General features: G+C 37.3%; 1 protein-coding gene across 5 annotated transcripts in view; it reads left to right on the top strand.

Annotated features, from left to right (window-relative positions):
* Window positions 1–21,532, top strand: part of MDM4 (MDM4 regulator of p53) — a 34,700-nt gene extending 13,168 nt beyond the window's left edge. Inside the window, exons 1-11 of one of the 5 annotated variants that reach the window (XM_058540258.1) lie at window positions 413–791; window positions 1,112–1,224; window positions 2,707–2,781; window positions 4,981–5,114; window positions 6,155–6,210; window positions 10,560–10,627; window positions 11,359–11,458; window positions 13,997–14,157; window positions 15,653–15,802; window positions 17,299–17,379; window positions 19,361–21,532. In XM_058540258.1, coding sequence (XP_058396241.1) covers window positions 1,147–1,224; window positions 2,707–2,781; window positions 4,981–5,114; window positions 6,155–6,210; window positions 10,560–10,627; window positions 11,359–11,458; window positions 13,997–14,157; window positions 15,653–15,802; window positions 17,299–17,379; window positions 19,361–19,933 — 1,476 coding nt within the window. In that variant the 5' untranslated portion in view covers window positions 413–791; window positions 1,112–1,146 and the 3' untranslated portion in view covers window positions 19,934–21,532. The other 4 variants (XM_058540255.1, XM_058540256.1, XR_009219884.1 and 1 more) reach the window with 4 other exon arrangements.
* The last annotated feature ends 827 nt before the right edge of the window (window positions 21,533–22,359 follow it).

Raw genomic sequence — 22,359 nt, 5'->3', positions numbered from 1 at the left:
TATTAAGTTTACAGAACTACAAAACACCAAAAATGCTTTAAGCAAAAACTCTAGGGAAAAAATACGTTTTCTCATTTTCTGTTCTTGGAACTTTAATTTTTTCCAGTAGAACCAAAACCTCCTGAACCCCTTTCAGTGATATCCAAAACTTGAACTTCCTCTATTTCTGGATAAAAAATCCGTTCACAAATGAGCTGTGCAATTCGATCACCCTTTTTGACTTCAAACTTTTCTTTGCCGAAATTAAACAGTACACCACCAACATTTCCTCTATAATCTTCATCTGTGACACCAGCTCCTACATCTATGAAGTGTTTTGCAGCCAAGCCAGAACGTGGGGCTACTCTTCCGTAACACCCAGAGGGAAGAGCTATCTGAGTGTCAGTGTTCACAAGGGCTTTCTCCATAGGTGGTACTGTATAATCATAGGCACTGGCGCAGCGCCACCCACTGCCATGACTCCCCAGGTTCTAATCTTTGGGTTCCCCAGAGCAGCGGAACTGCATCACGTTGCCGGTGACAGTCACTGCCCGGGTTTGGCACATTTTAAAAGCTGCTTTAACTGATACTGAATATTTGGACTCTCACTTTCCTCTGGTCCCTTGCCAAGACATGTTCCAACATGTTGCAGAGGTTTTCCTTGACGTGCTCTTGGAATCTTAAATCTATTACTTAATCTTGGTAATTCCCCCAGCCCTGCATTTGTCTTCCAGAGTGGTGCTCTTGAGCACTATCCAAGAGAGGAGGAGATACTGAAGAACTATCTGCTCTCCATTGGGGAGATAATGATTGTAAATTTGACTTTCAGCTAAAACAATTTACTTGTTATCATCAGTGTAGAGGTTGGAGCATGCCTGAACCTGTTTCTGTTTCAGTCTTTACCTGAGGGGGAAGCATAGATGGTTCTTACTCTAAATTCTCTTCAGTTTTTTGCCGGATCTGAACTAGAAAGTGATTAGGAGGGTTTCAAGAACCTCAGCATGGGTATATTGCATTTATGTAGGGTGGTCTGATATATGTGTCCTTTTTACTTCTGCTGGCTGCTTTTTTGTAAATCCTCAAGAGAGAATTCTCTATTTTAGAGGAGATTTTATAATTTTTTTCCTTTTAGATTTATCAACAGACTGCAGCTTCTTCACTGCCAAAATGACATCATTTTCCACCTCTGCCCAGTGTTCAACATCTAACAGTGCTTGTAGGATCTCTTCAGAGCAAATCAATCAGGTAAATTAACTTTAGCCATTCCTATTTTTCTTTTGGGTTTCTAAACAATTGAATTGGGGCATGTAGCTGACTTCACTGACTATAGGATTTTATACACAGCAGAAAGGATTATTTTTAAAAAAGTCATATTAAGGAAACTAGTCAATAGTAGCAATACTCATAAATTGAATTGATCGTTGATTAATAAGTATATGGAGGTTACAGATTGCTCAAAGTAGTACATTTTGAAAATAAGTGTGTTTTAGGGCTAGTGGAGAATTTGGGGCCATGTTATATATTTGTTTTCTGTCTCTCTCACTTCATTGTAACTAGTTTTTCTTTAAAAATTAATTTTAAATTGTAAATATAGCAAATGTATTCTTATAAAAAATTCAAACTTTATCTATAGATAGACTCCTTTGATCATCTGCTCCCTTCTTCCCCCAAAGTCCCTTCCCCCTAAGGTACCACTATTAGCAATTTGGTGTGTCTTGTTTCAGACCTTTTCCTCTAACATATAAAAGTGCATAATTTTGTGTTTTCATAAACATTGCACAATATATAGTATTATGTACCTTAATATCTGATAAAGGGTTGAATTTGGATTTGATAGGGGGAAATGTGGCTTATATAATAAATGGTTTTGACATAATTGACCATCTCTGAACAGAAACAAATGAAGACTTCAAACGTTGTACAAAAACAAATTCTGGGTAAAGATTTAAATGTAAAAGGTAAATGATAAATATTTGAAGAAAATTTAGGGAATATTTGTGAAACTTTAGAATGAGGGGGTCCGTAAAGAAGACAAAACTGAGAAGGCTGTAGGAGGAAGAGAGAAACAAATTTGACCATATAAAATTTTAAAAATAAAATAGTGTGGCTGAAGAAAGACTCTACAACCATAGTCAAGAGATGGCAAACAAAATCTCTGTCCCTTATATGTATATACCACATCTTGTTTATCCTTTTATCTGTCAGTGGAACTTGGGTTGTTTCCGTCTTTGGCTATAGTGAATAATGCTGGTATGAACACTGGTGTGCAAATACTTGTTTGAGTCCCTGCTTTCAGTTCTTTTGGATTTATACCTAGGAGTGGAACTGCTGGGTCACATAGTAATTCTATGTTTAACTTTTTGAGGAACTGCCAAACTGTTTTCCACAGCAGCTGCACCATTTCGTATTCCTATCAGCAGTGTGCGAGGGTTCCAATTGCTCCATATCCTCACCAACACTTGTTATTTTCTTTTTTCCTTTTATTATAGCCATCTTAGTTGGTGTCAATGTGCTATCTTGTGAAAATGCAATTTTTCAGGAAGGTAACAAGTAGTAGTCTGATCATCTGTAGTTATTTTATGCATTGGAAGACTGTATGGTATTAGATGATAAGTATTTGCCAGGGTTTGTTAAAAAAAATGTTTAAAGAGGTTCTCGTTCCCTAGGGTTTCAGAAAACCAATCTAATTGAAATATAAATAGCAGGTTTACTTTATGTTTATGTCAGGTACGACCAAAACTGCCACTTCTGAAGATTTTGCAGGCAGCAGGTGCACAAGGTGAAATGTTCACTGTTAAAGAGGTAAGCCATCAAAGAAAATTCTCACTGTTAAGAACAGCTGAGAAGTAGAAGCTGATGAATGTGTAATCCTGAAATCAGACCTAAGAAAGGAAGTTCTACTCCTGAGGTACTGCAGAGGCAACTTTTGCTCTATTTTAAAGAGCCAGGTTGAACTTCATATTTCCTTTAAATTTCCTTTTGAAGTGTGTTGTCAGCTAAACATAAGATTAACCATGAGTTCATTGACCTCAGAGTTAAAATGCAAAACATGTACAAGATTAAAAAAATGACACTCTCTGTGATTTACAGGATATGCTGCCAGGCAGGAATTAAACGCAGTAGTTTTTCATTATAATGTGTCAGATAGTCTTCTGAGCCCTGTGAGTCATTTTAAACACTTATGCATTTAAATAACTTATTTAGCTTCTTAAGTTTTTTTTTTTTCTTTTTTTTTTAACAAAAACAAATTGAATTCTTTAAGTGGAAAAGACTCAATATTAAAATGTTAATCTCTTCGAACTGCTTGCATTTAGTATGGTAAAGATCTAACCCTTCCTAAACAGAGGAAACAAAATTATTAAACTTTTTTTGACTTTTCTTAAAAGCTTAACATCTATCAGCAGCACTGTACTCCTGAGCTGTTATCCCTCTCAAGGAAACAAATCTGGAGGCATTTCGGATTTTCTAGAATACTCATATTTCCTTTATCATTTTAAATCCAGTGTGTAATTTTGGACTATATCTCTAAATAAGACTTTTTTCCAAACTGTCATTAAAGTGTGGATTTTTATATCTGTAAAGTTGTTATAATGAATTATCCTATCTCCTTCAGTAGCATGGCAGAGTTTGCTTGGGTTAAGAGGAATTTAAGTACATATTGTTCAGGGAGAATGTTTTACTGGGGAAGAAGTTGGACAGAGTTTACATGATAAGCTCTCTATTATGAATTGTGACCCTACCTGGTGCATAAAGAGGAATTTTCTAATTTTTTATTTTTAAATATTGGTTCTAGTATATGTATTGAGGCAGTATGGTATAATGAGAATAGAAGTATTATATACAAGTTAAGAGTAGTGTTTTAGAAGATCTTATTTTGTATACTTAGAGTGGATTTATTGTTTCTGAAAAAGTTGGACAGACATAAATATAAAACTTCCTTTTTTTTCTTCCAGTAGATGCTCTTCCTCATCTTATTTTCCGCTAGATATTTGATTAGATATGAGAGCTTTGTTAATACTGGCGCATGTTGCCTGAGATGGAGGGGAACCTAGGAGCATCATTACTCCAATATAATGGGAACAGTGTTAGAAAAATCTTCTGTGCAAATATCTAATAATTCCTGAGAAGTTGGGGCCTGAAGATAAGGATAGCTGCTTTGATCTGCTTAAGTTTGTGAATCATGAACTTGTTCATGTTCCCCTCCATTTTGTGAACTCTGTGAAAGAAGCCAGATAGACTAAATTTTTATTTGATAAATACTTAGATTCTGTGTTGCATGCACTGATAATGATGATGGCTTATTAGACATTGTACTTCATTTGTCGAATTAAGTGAACACACATCAAAAGCTTATAGTAGTTATGCGCCCTGGACTTGGAAAATACCTTTATGACGCAGGCAAAATTTTTTTTTTTTTTGTGAGGAAGATCAGCCCTGAGCTAACATCAACCAATCCACCTCCTTTTTTGCTGAGGAAGACTGGCCCTGAGCTAACATCTGTGCCCATCTTCCTCCGCTTTATGGGGGACGCCACCACAGCATGGCTTAACACGCGGTGCCTCGGTGCGCGCCCAGGATCCAAACCCAGGCCACCAGCAGCGGAGTGCGAGCACTTAACTGCTACGCCACGGGGCCGGCCCCATGACCCAGGCAAATTTGAAGTTTGTTACTTCTAGTAATAGAATAGACCCCTTTATTTAGATTGGTGAGAAAACTTTTAAGGGGATACTACGTAGATTCACCACTTTTTCTCACTGTCAGACTGGTACACTTCTGTTCTGAAAAGTAAGAGTCTGTTAATGTCCAGAATGACACTAAGTGGTTGACCCTAGTTGGGGGCAACTGTTGTGTTGTAGAACCCCTTACACAGGCATGGACAGTTGTGTTCATGAATATGTTATCTCTTATTCCAACAAACTAACTTACTTTATCTCCTAATTAATTTCTGTGTTTTTGGCAGCAGCTGGACAGATCTCTTCATGGTATTTTATTCCCATGCAGGTTATGCACTATCTAGGCCAGTATATAATGGTGAAGCAGCTTTATGATCAGCAGGAGCAGCATATGGTATATTGTGGTGGAGATCTTTTAGGAGAACTACTAGGACGTCAGAGCTTCTCTGTGAAAGATCCAAGGTAAAAAGAGTGAGGGTTTGTTTATCTTTTTGGGTGCTTACACCTCACCACTTGATCTCCGTAGGTTATTAATGGTTATTTATTCCGTTAGCAACAGATATTTAAGGGCCTTGATGTGTCAAGTGGCCTGTGAGGCACTGAGAACATAGTAGTGAGCAACACAGTCTCTGAGTGTATGGAGCTTTTAAAGAGTAGTAGATGCTCTTCCCCATCTCATTCAGATTATCACACCACTACATGGTAAAATTATACTACAGTAAACATGACAGAAAAGAGGTACAAGAAGCTGTGTTGGGGGCTGGGATTTAGGGTCTTAGGAGTCAAGGAAAGGTTCCTTGAGGAAGTGATATTTGAGCTGAGAGCTGAAGGATAATTAAAGAGTCAATTAGAGGGGGCTGTTTAAAGGAGAGCTTCTGGCAGATTGAACCTCATGTGTAAAGGCCTGGTAGGAGGGAGCTTGATGTGGCTAGGTTAGAATTTTGTGAAACAGTTGTTGTAGAGACAGACAGAGTGAGCTGATGAGAGAAATGTAGAATTGCTGGGCAGTTTGAGGTGGATGAAGAGCTTCATAAGAATCACAGTAGAGCTACTCTGACCTGTTGTGTGACTTTCTCCAGGTGCATGGGGTGTATGGTTATTATATAGTCAAAGGCCAGTTAGTAATTGAGAAGCCAGTGTTCTTTTTCTCTCTATAGCTTTATCATGACTGTTTCTTCTGAGCTCATTTTGTCTTATTTCCACCCCCCACTCCCCAATTAAAGTGTAAAACTTCACTCCTAAAAGGGAGGAATAGTCTCCAAAGGAAATCTCCCCACTTAGGTTACTGTTAACTAATGAACTTAGTTTTTTGATGGGGGCAGAGTAACACAAGGGCTTGGGTATTAACATCTTGATATTTAAATAATTAAAAAAAAATCTATTTGGGGGAAAGAATTCTGCCTCTCCATATGTTATAAAGTTGGGAGATAGCATATCAGAAATACACTTAACATTTTAATGGAGAATTGTGGGGTTAACTTTTTATTTTATATCTTTGACAGCCCTCTCTATGATATGCTAAGAAAGAATCTTGTCACTTTAGCCACTGCTTCTACAGGTATGTAACGTCATATTTCTTCAGTCTGTATCACAGCTTTGAGTTCAAGGGGGCAAATGATGGGAAAACAAGGAGGATCAAGATGGAAATGGAATGCTATCTTGGCATGACTGAGAGGGATACCTGTCACACAGAATTTTATTACTATGTTATTTAACTTTTCATTGTGAAAATTTCAAATATACTGAAAATAGAGAGGTTGGTGTAATTAATGGCCACTTCTTAGGCGTAGTAATTGTTAACATTTTGCCATATTTGCTTCATCTAGACATACTTTTAAAATCTAACAGATAAGGACTTTTTTCTTTTAAACATAACTACAATAATTTACACTCAACAAAGTTAATAATAATAAAATAAATAACTCCATAATACTGTCCAATAGCCAGTTTATGTATAGTTATCCCCAGTGATCTCAGAAATATCTTTTACATTTGGCTTGTTCAAATCAAGATCCAAAGTCCACACATTGCATTTACTTGATATGTCTCTTAAGTATCTTTAATCCATAAAACTTAACCCTCCTTTTGTTTTTATGTCATTTATTTGTTGAAGAAATGGATCATTTGTTCTGTAGAATTTCCCACATTCTAGAGTTTGTAGATTGTATCCTTGTGATGTTGTTTAATGTGTTTCTCTACCTCTTCTATTTTGGGGAAACTAATAGTGCTTAAATAAATTCAAGTTTAAATTTTTTGCCAAGAAGGTTTCTTAGGTGGTGCTTTGTACATCTGTTGCATCACATCAGAGTCATGTAAGATCTGCCCGTGCCTATTTAATGATGTTAAGATTCTGTGGGCTCAGGTGGTGTCACCTTGATCCATCTGTTAGAAAGGTCCCCCAAGAACCTTTCACCTAATGGTTTTAGCTTTCTATTATTTGAATGCCAATTTGTCTAAGCCTTTGCTTGATTCCATACCTTTTAAATACTGCCTTTTGAGTTTATTAGATCTGTACAGGAAACTGGCTGATTTGCGGTGTGAAGTGTGGTGTGTTAGAGATAAGTGAATAAACTGGATACAAGTGAAATGTAACCCTATCTCTCACTCGTTTCCAAATAATGAAACTTTGTTCTTTGTCCATTCCTACATGAAGCCCTTTTGTGAGCTTCAAATTAGATTTTTGGTAACACTGTCCCTTAAAGAAAACCCAAGTTTGTAATATCTTTAGATTGGGTGACTTTCATTAGTTTACTGAAACAAATAGCTTGGAAAAAATCCATTCCTAATAAAAATTTATGCTTTACAGTAACAGCAAAGACTTTGCTTTCATACTGAAATGTGATTTTGTATTTAGATTGAATTTTGAAGTCTGTTGGTTTCATGGAGCCATTTGCCCACTTCACTCAGTTGTACATTTCTGTTTGAGAGAGAAGGCCTTGCAAATGATACAGTGCTTTATTGAAATTCAGTCACTTGTGAAATAGTATGGCTTTCCTGGGATGGTCACTAAAGGCTTGAGATATACAGAGGATTTTATATTTGCTGATCTACACTTCCAGTAAAATTTGTTTTCTGATTGGTCTGTTTTCTGAATATCTAGAGTAGGTATAATTCTCATTTTTTCTTGCTCTCATTTTCATCCTTGCACTTCCTCTGTAGAATTTAACATGTCATATATTAAAATGAACATTTCCGTGACAAACATTTCAGTTGATCCTCACAACAACCTTGTGAGGAAGGTCTGGAGGTGAAGAAACTGAGGTTTTTTTAATAGAATGAGTGATTTGTCCAAGATTACATGCCACTGATAAGTGGCAGAGCAGATATTTCTGACCAGCCAGTCCTTGCTCTTTTCATTGTGCCACACTTGCTATCTCCTTGACCCTTGTTTGTAACAGAATTTACAAATTAATTTTTTTTTTTAATAATTTTTATTTATTTATTTATTTTTCCCCAAAGCCCCAGTAGATAGTTGTATGTCATAGCTGCACATCCTTCTAGTTGCTGTATGTGGGACGCGGCCTCAGCAAGGCCGGAGAAGCAGTGCGTCGGTGCGCGCCTGGGATCTGAACCCGGGCCGCCAGCAGCGGAGTGTGCGCACTTAACCGCTAAGCCACGGGGCCGGCCCACAAATTAATTTTTTTAACATATTTTTTTTTCTGAACATTAAATCTTTAAAGCATTTTGTTTGTTCTTTAACTTGTCACTTTGAGGTACTTTCACTTAGGAAAAAGTTGCACAAATATTAAAAAGAGTACCATATATGGGGCTGGCCTGGTGGTGTAGTGGTTAAGTTCCTGTGCTCCACTTTGGCGACCTGGGGTTTGCAGGTTCAGATCTGGGCGCAGACCTACACACCGCTGATCAAGCCATGCTGTGGTGGTGTCCCGCATAAAAAATAGAGGAAGATTGGCACAGATGTCAGCTCAGGGACAATCTTCTTCAAGCCAAAAAGAGGAAGATTGGCAACTGATGTTAGCTCAGGGCCACTCTTCCTCACTAAAAAAAAAAAAAGAGTTGCATATACTCTTTACCCAGATTCCCCAAATAGTAACATCTTATAGAACCATAGTACAATGATCAAAACCAGGAAATTGCCCTAAAGTAATTTTGATTGATGGTCTGCTCTGACTTGCACTGTGCTTGTGGTTGCCATCTCTGTTGATCTTCACAAATTGGGTGGCAGGTGTTTTATTTGAATGGACAGATGAGAAAAGTGTTTCCCATATCACCTATTTATACCTTTGCAAATGAGTTAAACCTTTTATTTTGATGATTGAAGAAAATGCCATTAGTTAAAGTGAAGGTGGTTCTTGATAAATCATTTCTCCACATTTCCACATGTATACTAATAAAATGAAATATATATGACAAACTTTGTATTGATTTTAAAATTCCTTTGTACATTGTAGTTTTCCCAGATAATTTCTTTTTGCTTCTAATTGTTTTAACCTAAGTAAGGCAGTAAGGCTTTAGAACTATAAATGACAGTAATCAAATTGCTTTATTAAAAAAATGCTTCATCTGCAGTGTATGTTAATCGATCTTTCAAGACCGCTGTGGTCAAACAGTGCTTTCTCTTAAACTTCTCAGTACCTCCGTTTATCTATAAAAATGCTTCTAGAAATAACGCTCTTTACAATTACAGTTTTGAAAATGTTCCCTTTGTGCAAAACAACTGATTGTCAGATCAGTTGTAAGATCTGTATTCTTTCCCTGGCAGTCTTTCTTAGATGAGGATGACGTTTTCTGTGTCTTATCTCTGGACTTGATAGTAACTGATGAACCCAATCCACGATAGACTTTTTTGGGAACATCTCAGTTACTTATAGCCTCATATAATGACTGGTCCAGGTTATTAAATTCTCTGCAACTTGTTCTTTTCCCTTAGCTAGATTTTCATCTTCTGTTCTGCTTTAAAAATTTCCATGTCCTTGAAATACATTTCTCTCAGACTATCTAAGAATTTCTCTTAGGTTGTTGTTTTCTTTGCTTCTTTTTATTGGCCGTTGAGAAAAACTTTATTTGCTTCCTCTTCCTTCTTAGGAAATGTTTATAGTAACTGGGAAAAATAAGACTTGTTGATTAAAAAAACTAATCTATGTTCAGGTGATGGGAATTTAAACCGTGAAATCATCATTGACACTTAGAATGTAAGTTCACATGAAGATGCTATTGTGTTATGAAGCAAGTGGGGAAAATTTCAGATTTTCAGATCTCATAACCCTGTATAACTTGAAAATAAAAATTAAATTAAAAAGCCGAACATTTTTTTGTGGTCGTTTACAAGTTAGGCAAATTTGGTAATAACCACCTATTGGAAGAGATGATAAAAATACTCTCCATTATTCCCTGCTTGGAATCACTTTTTTTCCTTTGTGAGGAAGATCAGCCCTGAGCTAACATCCACGCCAATCCTCCTCTTTTTGCTGAGGAAGACTGGCCCTGGGCTAACATCTGTACCCATCTTCCTCCACTTTATATGGGGCGCTGCCACAGCATGGCCTAACAAGCGATGCATCGGTGCACGCCCGGGATCCGAACCTGGACCGCCAGCAGCAGAACGCACATACTTAACCGCTACGCCATGGGGCCGGCCCCTGGAATCACTGTTTATATTAAAATTTGAAAACTTGCTATGGAAGAACATCTTTTTAGTCATTTTTTGTTTCCCCTAGATTATATTTTGGTAAAAATAATTTGAATATAGCCGGTCTTGGTCATTGCCATTTTTATCAGTTTTGATTATATCCTTTCCTTTTGGATGAGAGCCTTATCCAGCCAACATGGAGAAGTACATCTCTAGGGACCAAACCTGTCTCCAGAGTTGTTTGCTGAGGTCCTTTTTGTGTGGAAAGAATGGTTATTACCAGGGAAGGTTTTCCTTTTGTTTTACTTGCTATCCAGATGCCGCTCAGACTCTCGCTCTCGCACAGGATCACAGTATGGATATTCCAAGTCAAGACCAACTGAAGGTAAAATCACCACCTGGTGACTTCTTTTGTTGTACAGAGTGGCCCCTTCTCTGTACCTATGGATCTTGGACTCCCAAGACCTTTCCCTGAATGTGGTAAGAATTTAATAAGAAAGGTTCTTGGGAGTTCACAGACCAGGGACAGAGTGAACCTTCTCTGTTCTGCCCATAACAGAGTTCCAGTCTCTGAATCTTTCTTTGGGATGTAGCACTTCTGATCTTCAGTTCTTCCAGTTACATTTTCTTTGGGGTTTGTGTGTGCCCATGTGTGTGATGGTGTGTGTACATAGGTGTTTGAGGAAACTGCTTTATTAGATTTTAACAGGCTTGTTGCAATTAAGTTCATGTTGGGCCATTTCTTAAAGCTTCCCCAAACCTGGGAAAACTTGATGATCATCTTGGTGTATGGTGAGGGTGTCACATGTTTTCTGAGTTATGCCTAATTTTGTAGTAGGCTAGAGGCTTTATATTGATGGCCTGTTTCTAACAGTAGATTTTGGCCTTTTGTGCAGAGATTTTTTTCCCCCAGGTTTGTGATTTTCCTAGCTCTGCTCACGGTGGGTTGAGGAGAGATGTTGCCTTTATTTGATGACTGTTGTGAACTCTAGAGGTCTCTTTCTTGTGCGTAACCCATTGTGTTGCACACTAACTGGTGAGCCAGAGTGGAACTGCTACATCCCCTGGTCTCAGTCATTTCTACTGCGCTGATAGACTCCTTTCCCTTTTTTTCAGCAAAGTGCCGAGGAAAGTTCCAATTCCAGGAAAAGAACTGAAGAAGGGAATGTTCCTATGCTGCCTACCTCACAGCATAAATGCAGAAATTCTAGAGAAGGTAAGTTTTGGATTAGGCTATGTAGACTTTTCCTTCTTTCTTTCTCTCTTTTTTTTTTTGTTGATGACATCTAGAAATGATGTCTATCCGTATTAAGCACTAGCTGTAATTAAGACCATTATGTAGAGAACTCAAAAAATAATAATGCTGTCATTTCACATGTGAAGTAGGAGGGGCATATGTCATCCTTCTTTCTTTTTCGTTTTTTTTTTTTTTTTGAGGAAGATTGGCCCTGAGCTAACATCTGTTGCCAATCTTCCTCTTTTTCTTTCTTTTTTTCCTCCCCAAAGCCCCAGTACATAGTTGTATGTCCTAGTTATAGGTCCTTCTAGTTCTTCTATGTGGGACTCCGCCTCAGCATGGCTTGACGAGCTGTGAGTAGGTCCACACCCAGCATCTGAACCAGTGAACCCTGGGCTGCCAAAGTGGAGTGTGTGAACTTAATGGCTACGCCACTGGACTGGCCCCATCATCCTTATTTTTTATTCTTTTCTGAAAACTTTTTTTTCACCCTAGTCATCATTGTTAACTTTGAAGAAGATGGTAGTGCTCTTTTAGCAACCCATGACTACTGGGATGGAGCAAGACCCTCCCTTTAGCTAGCATGCTAATAGAAGATAGCTACACATTTATCAGTTTGCCGCCTGGTAACTCAGCTGCCTTAGCCTTTTAAATCTTGGCATCTCTGTATATATTCAATTTGGTTAGAATTTTTATTTTATTTGTCTGGTTGAGGCAAAGCCTAATTTTCATAGATTTTTGAAGTTTGCAAAGATGATAAAATATACGTGGTATCTCAGAGCCAAGAATGAGATATAAGAAGCCTAGTAGTTCTTTTGCCCTTGGATGGTAGTCATCAGATCTTTGTCATCCATACTAGATATGGTATGGGCAGGTTAAATGACTTAATTGCTATTTTGGAAGTTTCCCTCAAACCTTACTTTATAAAATAACTCCTAAATTTTTTTCTGCAAAGATGTATAAAAACATGAATTCCTCAAAGGTGTTTTATGGCATGATAGTTTCTAGTCTAGGTACCTGGCTCACACTTGCAGCAATGGCAGATTAGACCTCTAGCAACATCCCAGAAAGCTATTCTGCTGAAATTGCTTTAAATGTTTGAATTAAAGTTGAATCAGTTTATCATGATGGATTGTTTCTTCAAATTACATTTGAATATAAACTGAATTTTGGTCTACCTAGTTACCTTGGATCTTATTCTAGTCTGTATGGTATTTTTAAATGTGTAATTTTGTTTCTTGCTTATTTTCTACTGAGAAGACTGTTATAAAATATAAGAACAGCCAATTCAAGAGACTGTATGCAGTTTGTGATGTAAATTTTGAGAATAAATAGCTTAGTAGGTATATAGGTAGAAAGGACAGAATTTTTGTATATGGCAAGAATGGCCTATTTCCATCCCTTTCACAAGAAGTTATAGAGCTTGAATAGATGAAGATAACTTTAATATGGCACCATCTCAGGAATTTGGTTTCTGATAATTTCGGCAATGAGTCAGTAAAAAGGTAGTTGAAGTTTCCCTGGGCACAGGTATTCCTTTTAATAGGCAGGATCAACTTAATTTGTAAGTAAATAGGGTGACCTTTTGTTCTGGCAGGGATCCATTTACTGCGGAAATTTTTTCAACCATATGTACCTCAGCATATTTAAACACCCGTGGTTGCCATTGGCATGCCTTAGTGCATTGGGAAAAGTGAGTGGAGAGTGAGAAAGTAGGGAAAGAGTAAAGCACAATAAAAAAGATTGGACGATGGGAAAGAAGAAAAGAATTTCATGTGGTAGCAACAGACTTATGTTTTAACTGCTTTGAATGTCATTTAGATGTACAACACAAGATCTTTTACTTGGAGTATGTGGGCCCTTAATATGTTTTGGATTGGTGGCATTTCTAGATTTTAGGTATCTTAACTTCAAAACAGCCCATTGATTGAGAAAGGGCATATTATTTTGACAACCTAGAGTTCAGTGTTTTATAATGGTTGTTACCTATCAAAACCTATGAATTATTGAGAAACGTCCCAAAATATGTGGTACTAGTGAGACTGCCTTGACAACCTAGTGATTGCCAGTTATGGCCATTACATACTGCCTTGCTTCTATCTCAAGGGTTGGGCCATTGTGCCATCACCATTTGCCATCCAATGGATCAAGCCATTATCAAGGACCAAGTCATTCTTTAGTTACTACAGTGGTAGGAATGTTTAAAATGCCAACAAATGCCAATAAAATGACCATTTAGAAATCCCTTTAGAACAATGTCATTGTTCGGGTGCTTTCAGAGTTTAAATTTCTTGATAAATGATCGTCTATCTCTAGTGTCATTATTTGCTAATGAAGCCTAAACATGGGAGGAGATTTGGGCTCTGCAACTGACGCAGATATTTGATTTCTGATTCTTTCTTACTGGGATTAGGAGTTTCTTTTTACCTGTCTTATAAAGAGATTGTAAGTATTGTAGAGTCTTGATTCTTAAGTGTTATGTACATCGTTATCATCTTTTTCATTTGACTTCTGTAGATGAAGACTTGATAGAAAATTTAACTCAAGATGAGACATCTAAGCTGGACCTTGGGTTTGAGGAGTGGGATGTAGCTGGCCTGCCTTGGTGGTTTTTAGGAAACTTGAGAAACAACTATACACCCAGAAGTAATGGCTCAACTGATTTACAGACAAATCAGGTAAATTTCACATTTGAAGGGGAACTTTTTTTTTTCTTTTGAAAGAATAACATTCTTGGTTACTCTTGACCAAACATTGCCTTCTCTAAGAATTCTCATTCAGTGCTATGACTTGAAGTACAATATGTATGCATGTGATGCCCAAATCTATATCTGTGGCCCTGACCTCTCCCCTAAATGCCCAGCTTCCCTATCCGGCTGCCTATTCAACACCTCCGTTTAGGTGATTTGATGCTTAGCGTGTTCAAAACAGAACTCTTGATATGTATATATATATATATATATATATATATATATATATATATATTTTTTTTTTTTTTTACCAAACACTTCTTTCCAACTTTTCCTTTCTCATCAGTCTACTTTCTACCCAGTTATTCCAGCCAAATATCACAAGATATCATTGATTTTCTCTGTCATATGCCACATTCAGGCTATCATCTCTATCCAAACGTATCTGAAATCTAACTAACCACTTTTTACTACTTGCACTGTCATGACCTAATTCAAACCATTATCAGTCTGTTCCTTTATCTTATTTTTATATTCTCCATTCTACTTCTCACTTTGTAAAACTATTACTATATTTTTTTTATGTGTCTGTTGTCTGTTTACCCCCACTGAAATATAAGTCCAGGCTTTTGTATTATTCACCACTCTACTCTATCGCCTAAAACGTAGGACAGTATGTGACACCTATTAGGCATACCGTGAGTATTTCTTCAGTAAGTGAATGGACATATAATAGTCACAAAATAAGTTGTCTCTTATGAATATTGTAGAAAAGCATGTCATAAATTCTCCATAGATGAATGCAGAAAGAACGTTTAAAGTTGTTTAAAAATTCAGAAAGGATCTGGACAAGAGATTTGAGTTACCATCAGTACAGTTGTGCATTGCTTAACGATGGGAATACATCCTGAGAAATGTGTCTTTAGGCAGTTTCATCATGCAAATATCATAGAGTGTACTTACACAAATTTAAATGATGTAGCCTACTGCACATCTAGGCTATATGGTACTCATCTTACGGGACCTCTGTCGCATATGCAGTCCATTGTTGACCAAAACATTGTTATGTGGCACATGACTATATTTCTTTAATTAACATCATTGACCGTTAATGGAAAGAATATGTCACAATTAATAGAATGTTTTCTAACTCCTTAAAATGCCACCTGTGGAAAGGAATGTAGGGAATGGATTCTATTTAGTTGAGCAACTATGCATCTTTAGCTTTTAAGCTCTTCAGTATTGTTTCTCAGGTGTCATACCTGATTTGCTGTTAAAATAGAAAATTCCTTGCCAGGCGCCCTTATATCCATCCATTAGCTTATACATAGGTGCCAAGCTGAATGAATAGATGTCCGTTGAAGAAAGGCTAGGTGTTCTTTGGAGATGGGTGAGGACGTTGAGTTTTGGGTTCATTTATGTTGGTTCAACATCTGTGATAAGCCTCTGACTACAGAAACTCATGTTTGTTTTTTTCTTTTAGGATATAGGTACTGCCATTGTTTCAGACACCACAGATGACTTGTGGTTTTTGAATGAGTCAGTATCAGAGCAGTTTGGTGTTGGAATAAAAGTTGAAGCTGCTGATACTGAACAAGCAAATGAAGAAGTAGGGAAAGTGAGAGACAAAAAGGTATGTTATGGAAAAATTTCACATTGACTGTATTTATGTGCACATAGTATAGTCTATTCAGATCTGATGACCTGACCTATACCTCTTTGTACAACAAATGACTCATATAATCCCTTTTTACTTTTTAATATTTTCCTATATTCAATTTTAAGATGTGCAGTAAGTTAATCAAAGCTGCCTTAAAAGTAGGATAGGACTTCATGAGTAAAGCTCCTACTTCGTTAGAAGCAATAAGCTACCCTTTTTCTGCTTGTATAGTCTCCCGTTATGGAGTTTTTTCTTCTGGAGACCTTGCTTTGCTAACAAGACGAAGTTCTAAATGGCCACAACAGCCTGTAGGAAAAAAATCCTTATTTCTTAGACATCTCAATAGCTTCCATAACCATTTTTTATTTAAATGGAAATAGATAGATGAGTTCTTCCTATGTATTTTAGAGTTTAAATAGGGGGAAAGAAGGGAGTTAGAACTCAGAGTAAATATGGTGTGAGCACAGCAAGATGAAGAGTCATACATGCACATGCTCAAGTCTCAGAAGAAGTTGGGCAGCAGATCCAGTGCCCAAAACAAAGAAGATTCTCAGTAAACAGCCATTGAATGAATATAGCAAAAAACAGACCAAAATTGGTTCATCCCTTTAATTTTAGGGATTTTCTTAGTAATTTGGGTTCCTGAAGGTTATCCTGATATGTTTGTGGTAGGCAGATAGATGCTTGGGTTCTGTTGGACTAATTATGTGGGTAGCATTAGAAGGGAATGCAAGTGGCCAGAATGAAGACAGAGGTGACATTTGGAAACTTCTGTAGAGAGAGATGGGACATAAAATACTTGAGCTTATGTGAGAAAGTTTCTATACAGAGGTTCATAATTGTATCATAATTTTATTCCATTTACTAGGTTACAAAACTAGGGTGTTTTAAGTTTTAGAATTTTAAGTTCTGAATTTTAAAATTTAGGTGATAGTTCCCACTTTTTGTTTCCTAGTCCATGAGCATATTTTTATATGACAGCCAGAATATCACATAACTAGTTTTACTCTTGAATATGAAAAGTAAAATTTTGAAATACTTTGTTTTTATTTTTCACATCTCAGTTCCTTATTGCATACAGTACTTTTCACTTTCTCATGTAACCCTTATTTATTCTTTTGAATACCTACCTAGATTCCCAAGAAAAAAATTTCCACATTGAGTAATTTTTAGCTTTTCTGCTTCGATATTATTTTCTTTAAAGTCATAAATTTGGGCACCCTCTCTCTTCTGAATGCTGAAGATATTTGGTAATTCTTCTGGGTGCTTTTCAGTCATTCTGCTGAAATGCTGGCTAGGTGTGTACGGAATCATGTTTTGCTCTCACATTTAAGCTATCTCCTTTTTAAGTGCTAATGATGGAGGCAGAGTGTGAGTTTTAAATTGAAGCTCTTCTGTCTTTTGCTTTCGGGTAATAACCTCATCTAAAAGAAGTGAACCTTATTAATGAGATGTTTTTGCCTTCACAGGTGATTGAAGTGGGAAAAAATGATGACCTTGAGGACTCTAAGTCCTTAAGTGATGACACTGATGTAGAAGTTACCTCTGAGGTATGACTCTCGAGTAAAAGAGCTGTTTTCTACTACCCATATCTTCAGATGTTAATATTCCAGCAGTTCACTTGTGTTGAAGAATGCCATTTTCTCCTCATTTCTATCTGCCTTTCCTAGATGTAAAGAGATGTTGGTTTCTTTACTTCTTGTTAGAGATTTTTATTGGAATTTGAGAAGAGAAGGGGGTGAGTCGATCTCATCCTCTCCCTGTTTTGAAAAGGGATGATGTAAATGCCTTTCTGTGTTCCTTTCTCCCTGCTATCAAAACTCTTTGGACATGATGCAGTGGATATACAGAGTTATTCAGAATAGTCTTGCACTACGTTTCCCACGAAACACCTTTAGAATTCCCAAGACGGACCTACAAACTATCTATTCTTTGTCAGGTTCAAAAGTAATATTTTCACTGATTTCTTAAAAAGAAACAAATGGAAAATGCCTTAATTTCCAGACAGTTTTATTTTACTGTAGGGCTAATAAATGAAGATTTCATCTTAAGCTATTAGGTAATAGGTATGGATTTGTCACCGCTTGACGACTCAGATCTAGACTCAACTGTATACTTTGCTTTTCTCTTTTCATGTTAGTTTCCAATTTTCCTTTTACTGCTTCCCTCAGCTAACTCACTATGGGAAGAAGGGTGATGGAGGAAGGATAAAGAGGGAATTTTACATTTTGCTGCTTGGGAATAGAAAAATTTTAGGTTATCTCTTGTGTTGACCCCCCCCCCCACTGTTGGCCCTTACAGTAATTCATTGCAAATGATCGGTCTGTGCATAGCTAAGTTATCAAGTGGAATATATTGGTCCATTAACTGTTCTTGACCACAATACAAATAGCAGAGATAAGTGTTTCCATCTTAATCAGACTTCTGTGGCTACTTTGGCCCAGAAAATCTGTTAGGCAAATAGACTATATTTCATCAAATCAAAGATGCCATTGAATTTATAAGCCCAGTTATTTTATGTACTACTAAAAAAGAAAAAGTGATGCCAATTGATGATTATGACACATCATCAATTATGAATTCTAAATCTTTATGAAGTTCCTTTGAGTATATGTATAGCATTTCAGATGAGATCTGAGGATCTTAAACTGGCAAGAATGTTTTGAGGCTCTCTGGAGAACATTCCAGTTTAACAAATGGTTGTGTCCCTGCCTCTTGGTCTAGGCAGTTGAGTTATGACTTCTAAACTTGAAGTACTTGGCCTTCGTTCTGAAATTAATCAAGTCAGCCTGTGTCAAATCATTGATCCTGTCAAAGCCAGGCAGTTATCCACGTTAAATACTCTTGACTTGTTCCAGGTAGCTACCTTTGAATTAAGCAAGGCATTTAAAATTCAGTGAGCTCTAGTATCTCCTAATTTGAATATGGAGAAGTAGGAAAAAAAGTACTTGGCATTCAAAGGACAAGAGCATTCACGTCTCAGAGGCTATGATTTAGGCATACAGTTAGCTACCTGTGATCCTGGGAGCAGTGAGAGAGCATAAGTCAATTTAGTAGTTTTCAAATCTCATTTTAATTTTAGCTTCCTTTTTGCTAAATTTTATAACATTTGTTAATTAGTAGGAAAGAATGACAGAGTGTTATCTCTTCTTCATTCTTTAGCCTCTTGCTCAATAAGAGTAAGGTGTACAAAGAGAAATGACCTAAAAAGAGGGCAGTGGGGAAAAACAAACAATGTAAATTTCCCCCAGAGTAGATAGAAAGCCAAAATAATTAATTCAACTTTCTCAAAGAAAGCTATATCAAGTTTTGGCTTGAAATGGCAGTTGTGTCACTATCAGTGTAAAACTTCTCAAGAGTTTCTTACATGTACCTGTAGAATTTGTTCAAATTCTAGGTTAGAACACTTGTGTGGAATGTCTGGATTCTCACTAGCTTAGTGAGATGGTGAGAATTAGGCCTACCCTCCCTTTTTCTCAGCATTGTGTGAACCACTGAGTGAGTGTTAATTGGCTGCACTTGTCTTTTTAGGATGAGTGGCAGTGTACTGAGTGCAAGAAATTTAACTCTCCAAGCAAGAGGTACTGTTTTCGTTGCTGGGCCTTGAGGAAGGATTGGTATTCAGATTGTTCTAAGTTAACCCATTCTCTCTCCACATCTGATATCACTGCCATACCTGAAAAGAAGGAAAATGAAGGAATTGATGTCCCTGATTGCCGAAGAACCATTTCAGCCCCAGTTGTTAGACCTAAAGATGTGTGTATAAAGGAAGAAAACCCTAAACTTTTTGATCCCTGCAACTCGGTGGAGTTCTTGGATTTGGCTCACAGTTCTGAAAGCCAAGAGACTATATCAAGCGTGGGAGAACAATCAGATAACCTTTTTGAACAGAGAACAGATACAGAAAACATGGAGGATTGCCAGAATCTCTTGAAGCCATGTAGCCTATGTGAGAAAAGGCCACGAGACGGGAACATCATTCACGGGAGGACTGGTCATCTTGTCACTTGTTTTCATTGCGCCAGAAGATTAAAGAAGGCTGGGGCTTCATGCCCTATTTGCAAGAAAGAGATTCAGTTGGTTATTAAGGTTTTTATAGCATAGCTGAATCAATGAATTGCAGAGAAATATTAACAGGGCCAGGCCGTATTTCAAAACTCCAGTCTCGAGCATCTCTACTCAGTGTCACCTGTTGCATCTGTTGATTTATTCATGTAAACATCTGTGTGCCAGGAATTTTTGCTTCTGACTTACATGGAATTTGAAAATGAGTTCTTTAGAACTAGATTATCAATTTGGGACTGCATTAACATGAAAAGATAGGTTAATCACTTCATTCTCCTTCAAAGATGAGGATCTAGGATTGAGAACTACCAGTACAAACAAAAATTCATTCTTCCACTTAGCAAGTTACTTAATCATTTCTTTAGTTAATTTTATTCCCTACTCTTTGCTTCTTTTCTATTAGGGAATGTTGTTACGTGTCAAAATCCAAGGTTGCTGTTAGAAAAATATTAAAGGTACCAATGAAAAAACTTAATTTGATTAGTCAAGCTATGTAGTGCTGTAGATCACTTTATGTTGCCATCAGGCTGCATGTTTCAGAGAAGCCAAAAGAAAAGTCTTGAAAAGTAAGATTTCTTTCATGTATGGCTAGAACAATTATATCTAACATTTTTCCTAACATACCCCTAAAAGAATTTTGAAAGAGTGTAATAACTTTTTGCACATGTAAAAAATTGAGGTATAATTAGCAAACAATGAAATCTTCCCTTCTGCTGAATTGTAGACATCTGAGTAACCACCCAAAATAAGCTATAGAATGTCTCTGTTACTGCAGAATATTCCCTTGTGCGCCGCCCCCCCCCACTACTTCATGGCTGTCACCCTAGATTAGTTTTCTTTTTGCACATGTTTAATTTAATGCCTAAATTTTTAAAACAATTTTAAGTACTTACAAAGGATGTACTGTCCAGTATATTCTCTATGTGCTTTAAAGATATTTTTAAGAAAGTTTGGGAGCTATGGATTTAGCTGATTAAATTTCTAGAAAAAAGTCCTGTCATATAAATTGGCAAAGCCTATTCTCATTATAAAATTAATAAGCCAAATCAGACTTCACTTTCAGTCAGAAAATGTTTGACTTTATTTTTGGTTCAAATAAATGCATTAACATACGTCTCTGGCACAGCCTTCTCAGTTACGGTTCTAAGATAGATACGGCACAGAATTTTTAACCAAAGCTCTCTCTACTTTGTACTCTTGAGAGTCCGCAGGGTTTTGGTCCTTTCGTTTGATGCCTCTAGAGGTTTTTTACATTCTGAGGCAATGCCCCATAGAAAGATTCTAGATGGGTGAGAGGCAGCCTTTCTTTTGAAAATAGGGAGTATGGCAGTTATGAAAAGGAAAGAAGTTAAAGAGAAATGGTAGATCTGAAGAGAGCTTATCTGAGCACATAAATCTTAGGACATTATGTATGGAAATTGAGGATCTTTAAATCGATTTCCTTATAGATATCCCTGTCTGCTTTCCCCATGGAAAAAATCTTGATGTATATCCAGGGGTATGAATATGTCATTTTGAAGACCAAGGCCCTAGAATTATCAAATTTAAGGATCATAAGAATTACTTGGATTGCTTGTTAAAAAGCTCAGTTCACCTCCCACGACTCCCTCCCTCCCTCCCTTCCTCTCTCTCTCTGTCTCTCCCTCTCTATCTCTCCCTCTCTGTCTCTCCCTCCCCCTCCCTCCCTCCCCCTCCCTCCTTCCCCTCCCCCCTCCCCCCCTCCCCCCCTCCCTTCTCTCCTTCTCTCCTTCTCTCCTTCCCTCCCTCACTCCCTCACTCTCATCCCCAAGGTCTGGCCAGGGCTGACCACACCTTCAGAAGCCCTGCCCTAGAAGGAAGAGTTTTTCCAGGTACTTTAAAATTAGAATGGACTCATGTACTCAACCTCTTTTATTTTGCACGTGAGGTTAAATGACCACTGAGTCACAGTTAGTGATAGAGCTAGTACTAGAATCCCAGTCTCTTTTGTAAGTCAATCTTTAAACCATACTTGCTTCCTTCTCATTATTTGTAAATACTTAAATGGTGGTGCTTGTTGAATCTGGGACAACTAATAACCTTAAAATATTGCAGTGTATGACTTGCAGCCAAAATAGGACTTTAGAGAGAACAGTGACTTTGACACTTTCTTTCACCCCAAAGAGAAAAGGCCCAGTAAATATCAGGCTTTCCTGTATAACCAGGTAACTTACTTCTACCACTGGGAGGGCAGGTAACAGGGCAGAGGAACTGGAACCATTTTCTCCAACATTGTTCCTTCTTGGAGAATGAGGCTCACATCTCTGGCTCTCTCCAGGCATCAGGGGCAAGGGTTCTTTTCACTCAGTAAGTAGAACCAGTTTTTTGAGTTCAGTGTTTTGTTAGACCATGGTAAATGCTCTAAAACTTCAGAAAGTTAAATTACTTTCTTCCCTATTTCCCCTCAGTTACTACTCTCTTCATAATAGCTCGATAGCCCTCAATTT

The sequence above is a fragment of the Diceros bicornis genome, chromosome 4 (assembly GCF_020826845.1).
Source record: "Diceros bicornis minor isolate mBicDic1 chromosome 4, mDicBic1.mat.cur, whole genome shotgun sequence".
NCBI lineage: Eukaryota > Metazoa > Chordata > Mammalia > Perissodactyla > Rhinocerotidae > Diceros > Diceros bicornis.
Note: the sequence above shows the minus strand (reverse complement) of the source record. Positions and strands in the feature narration are given on the sequence as shown.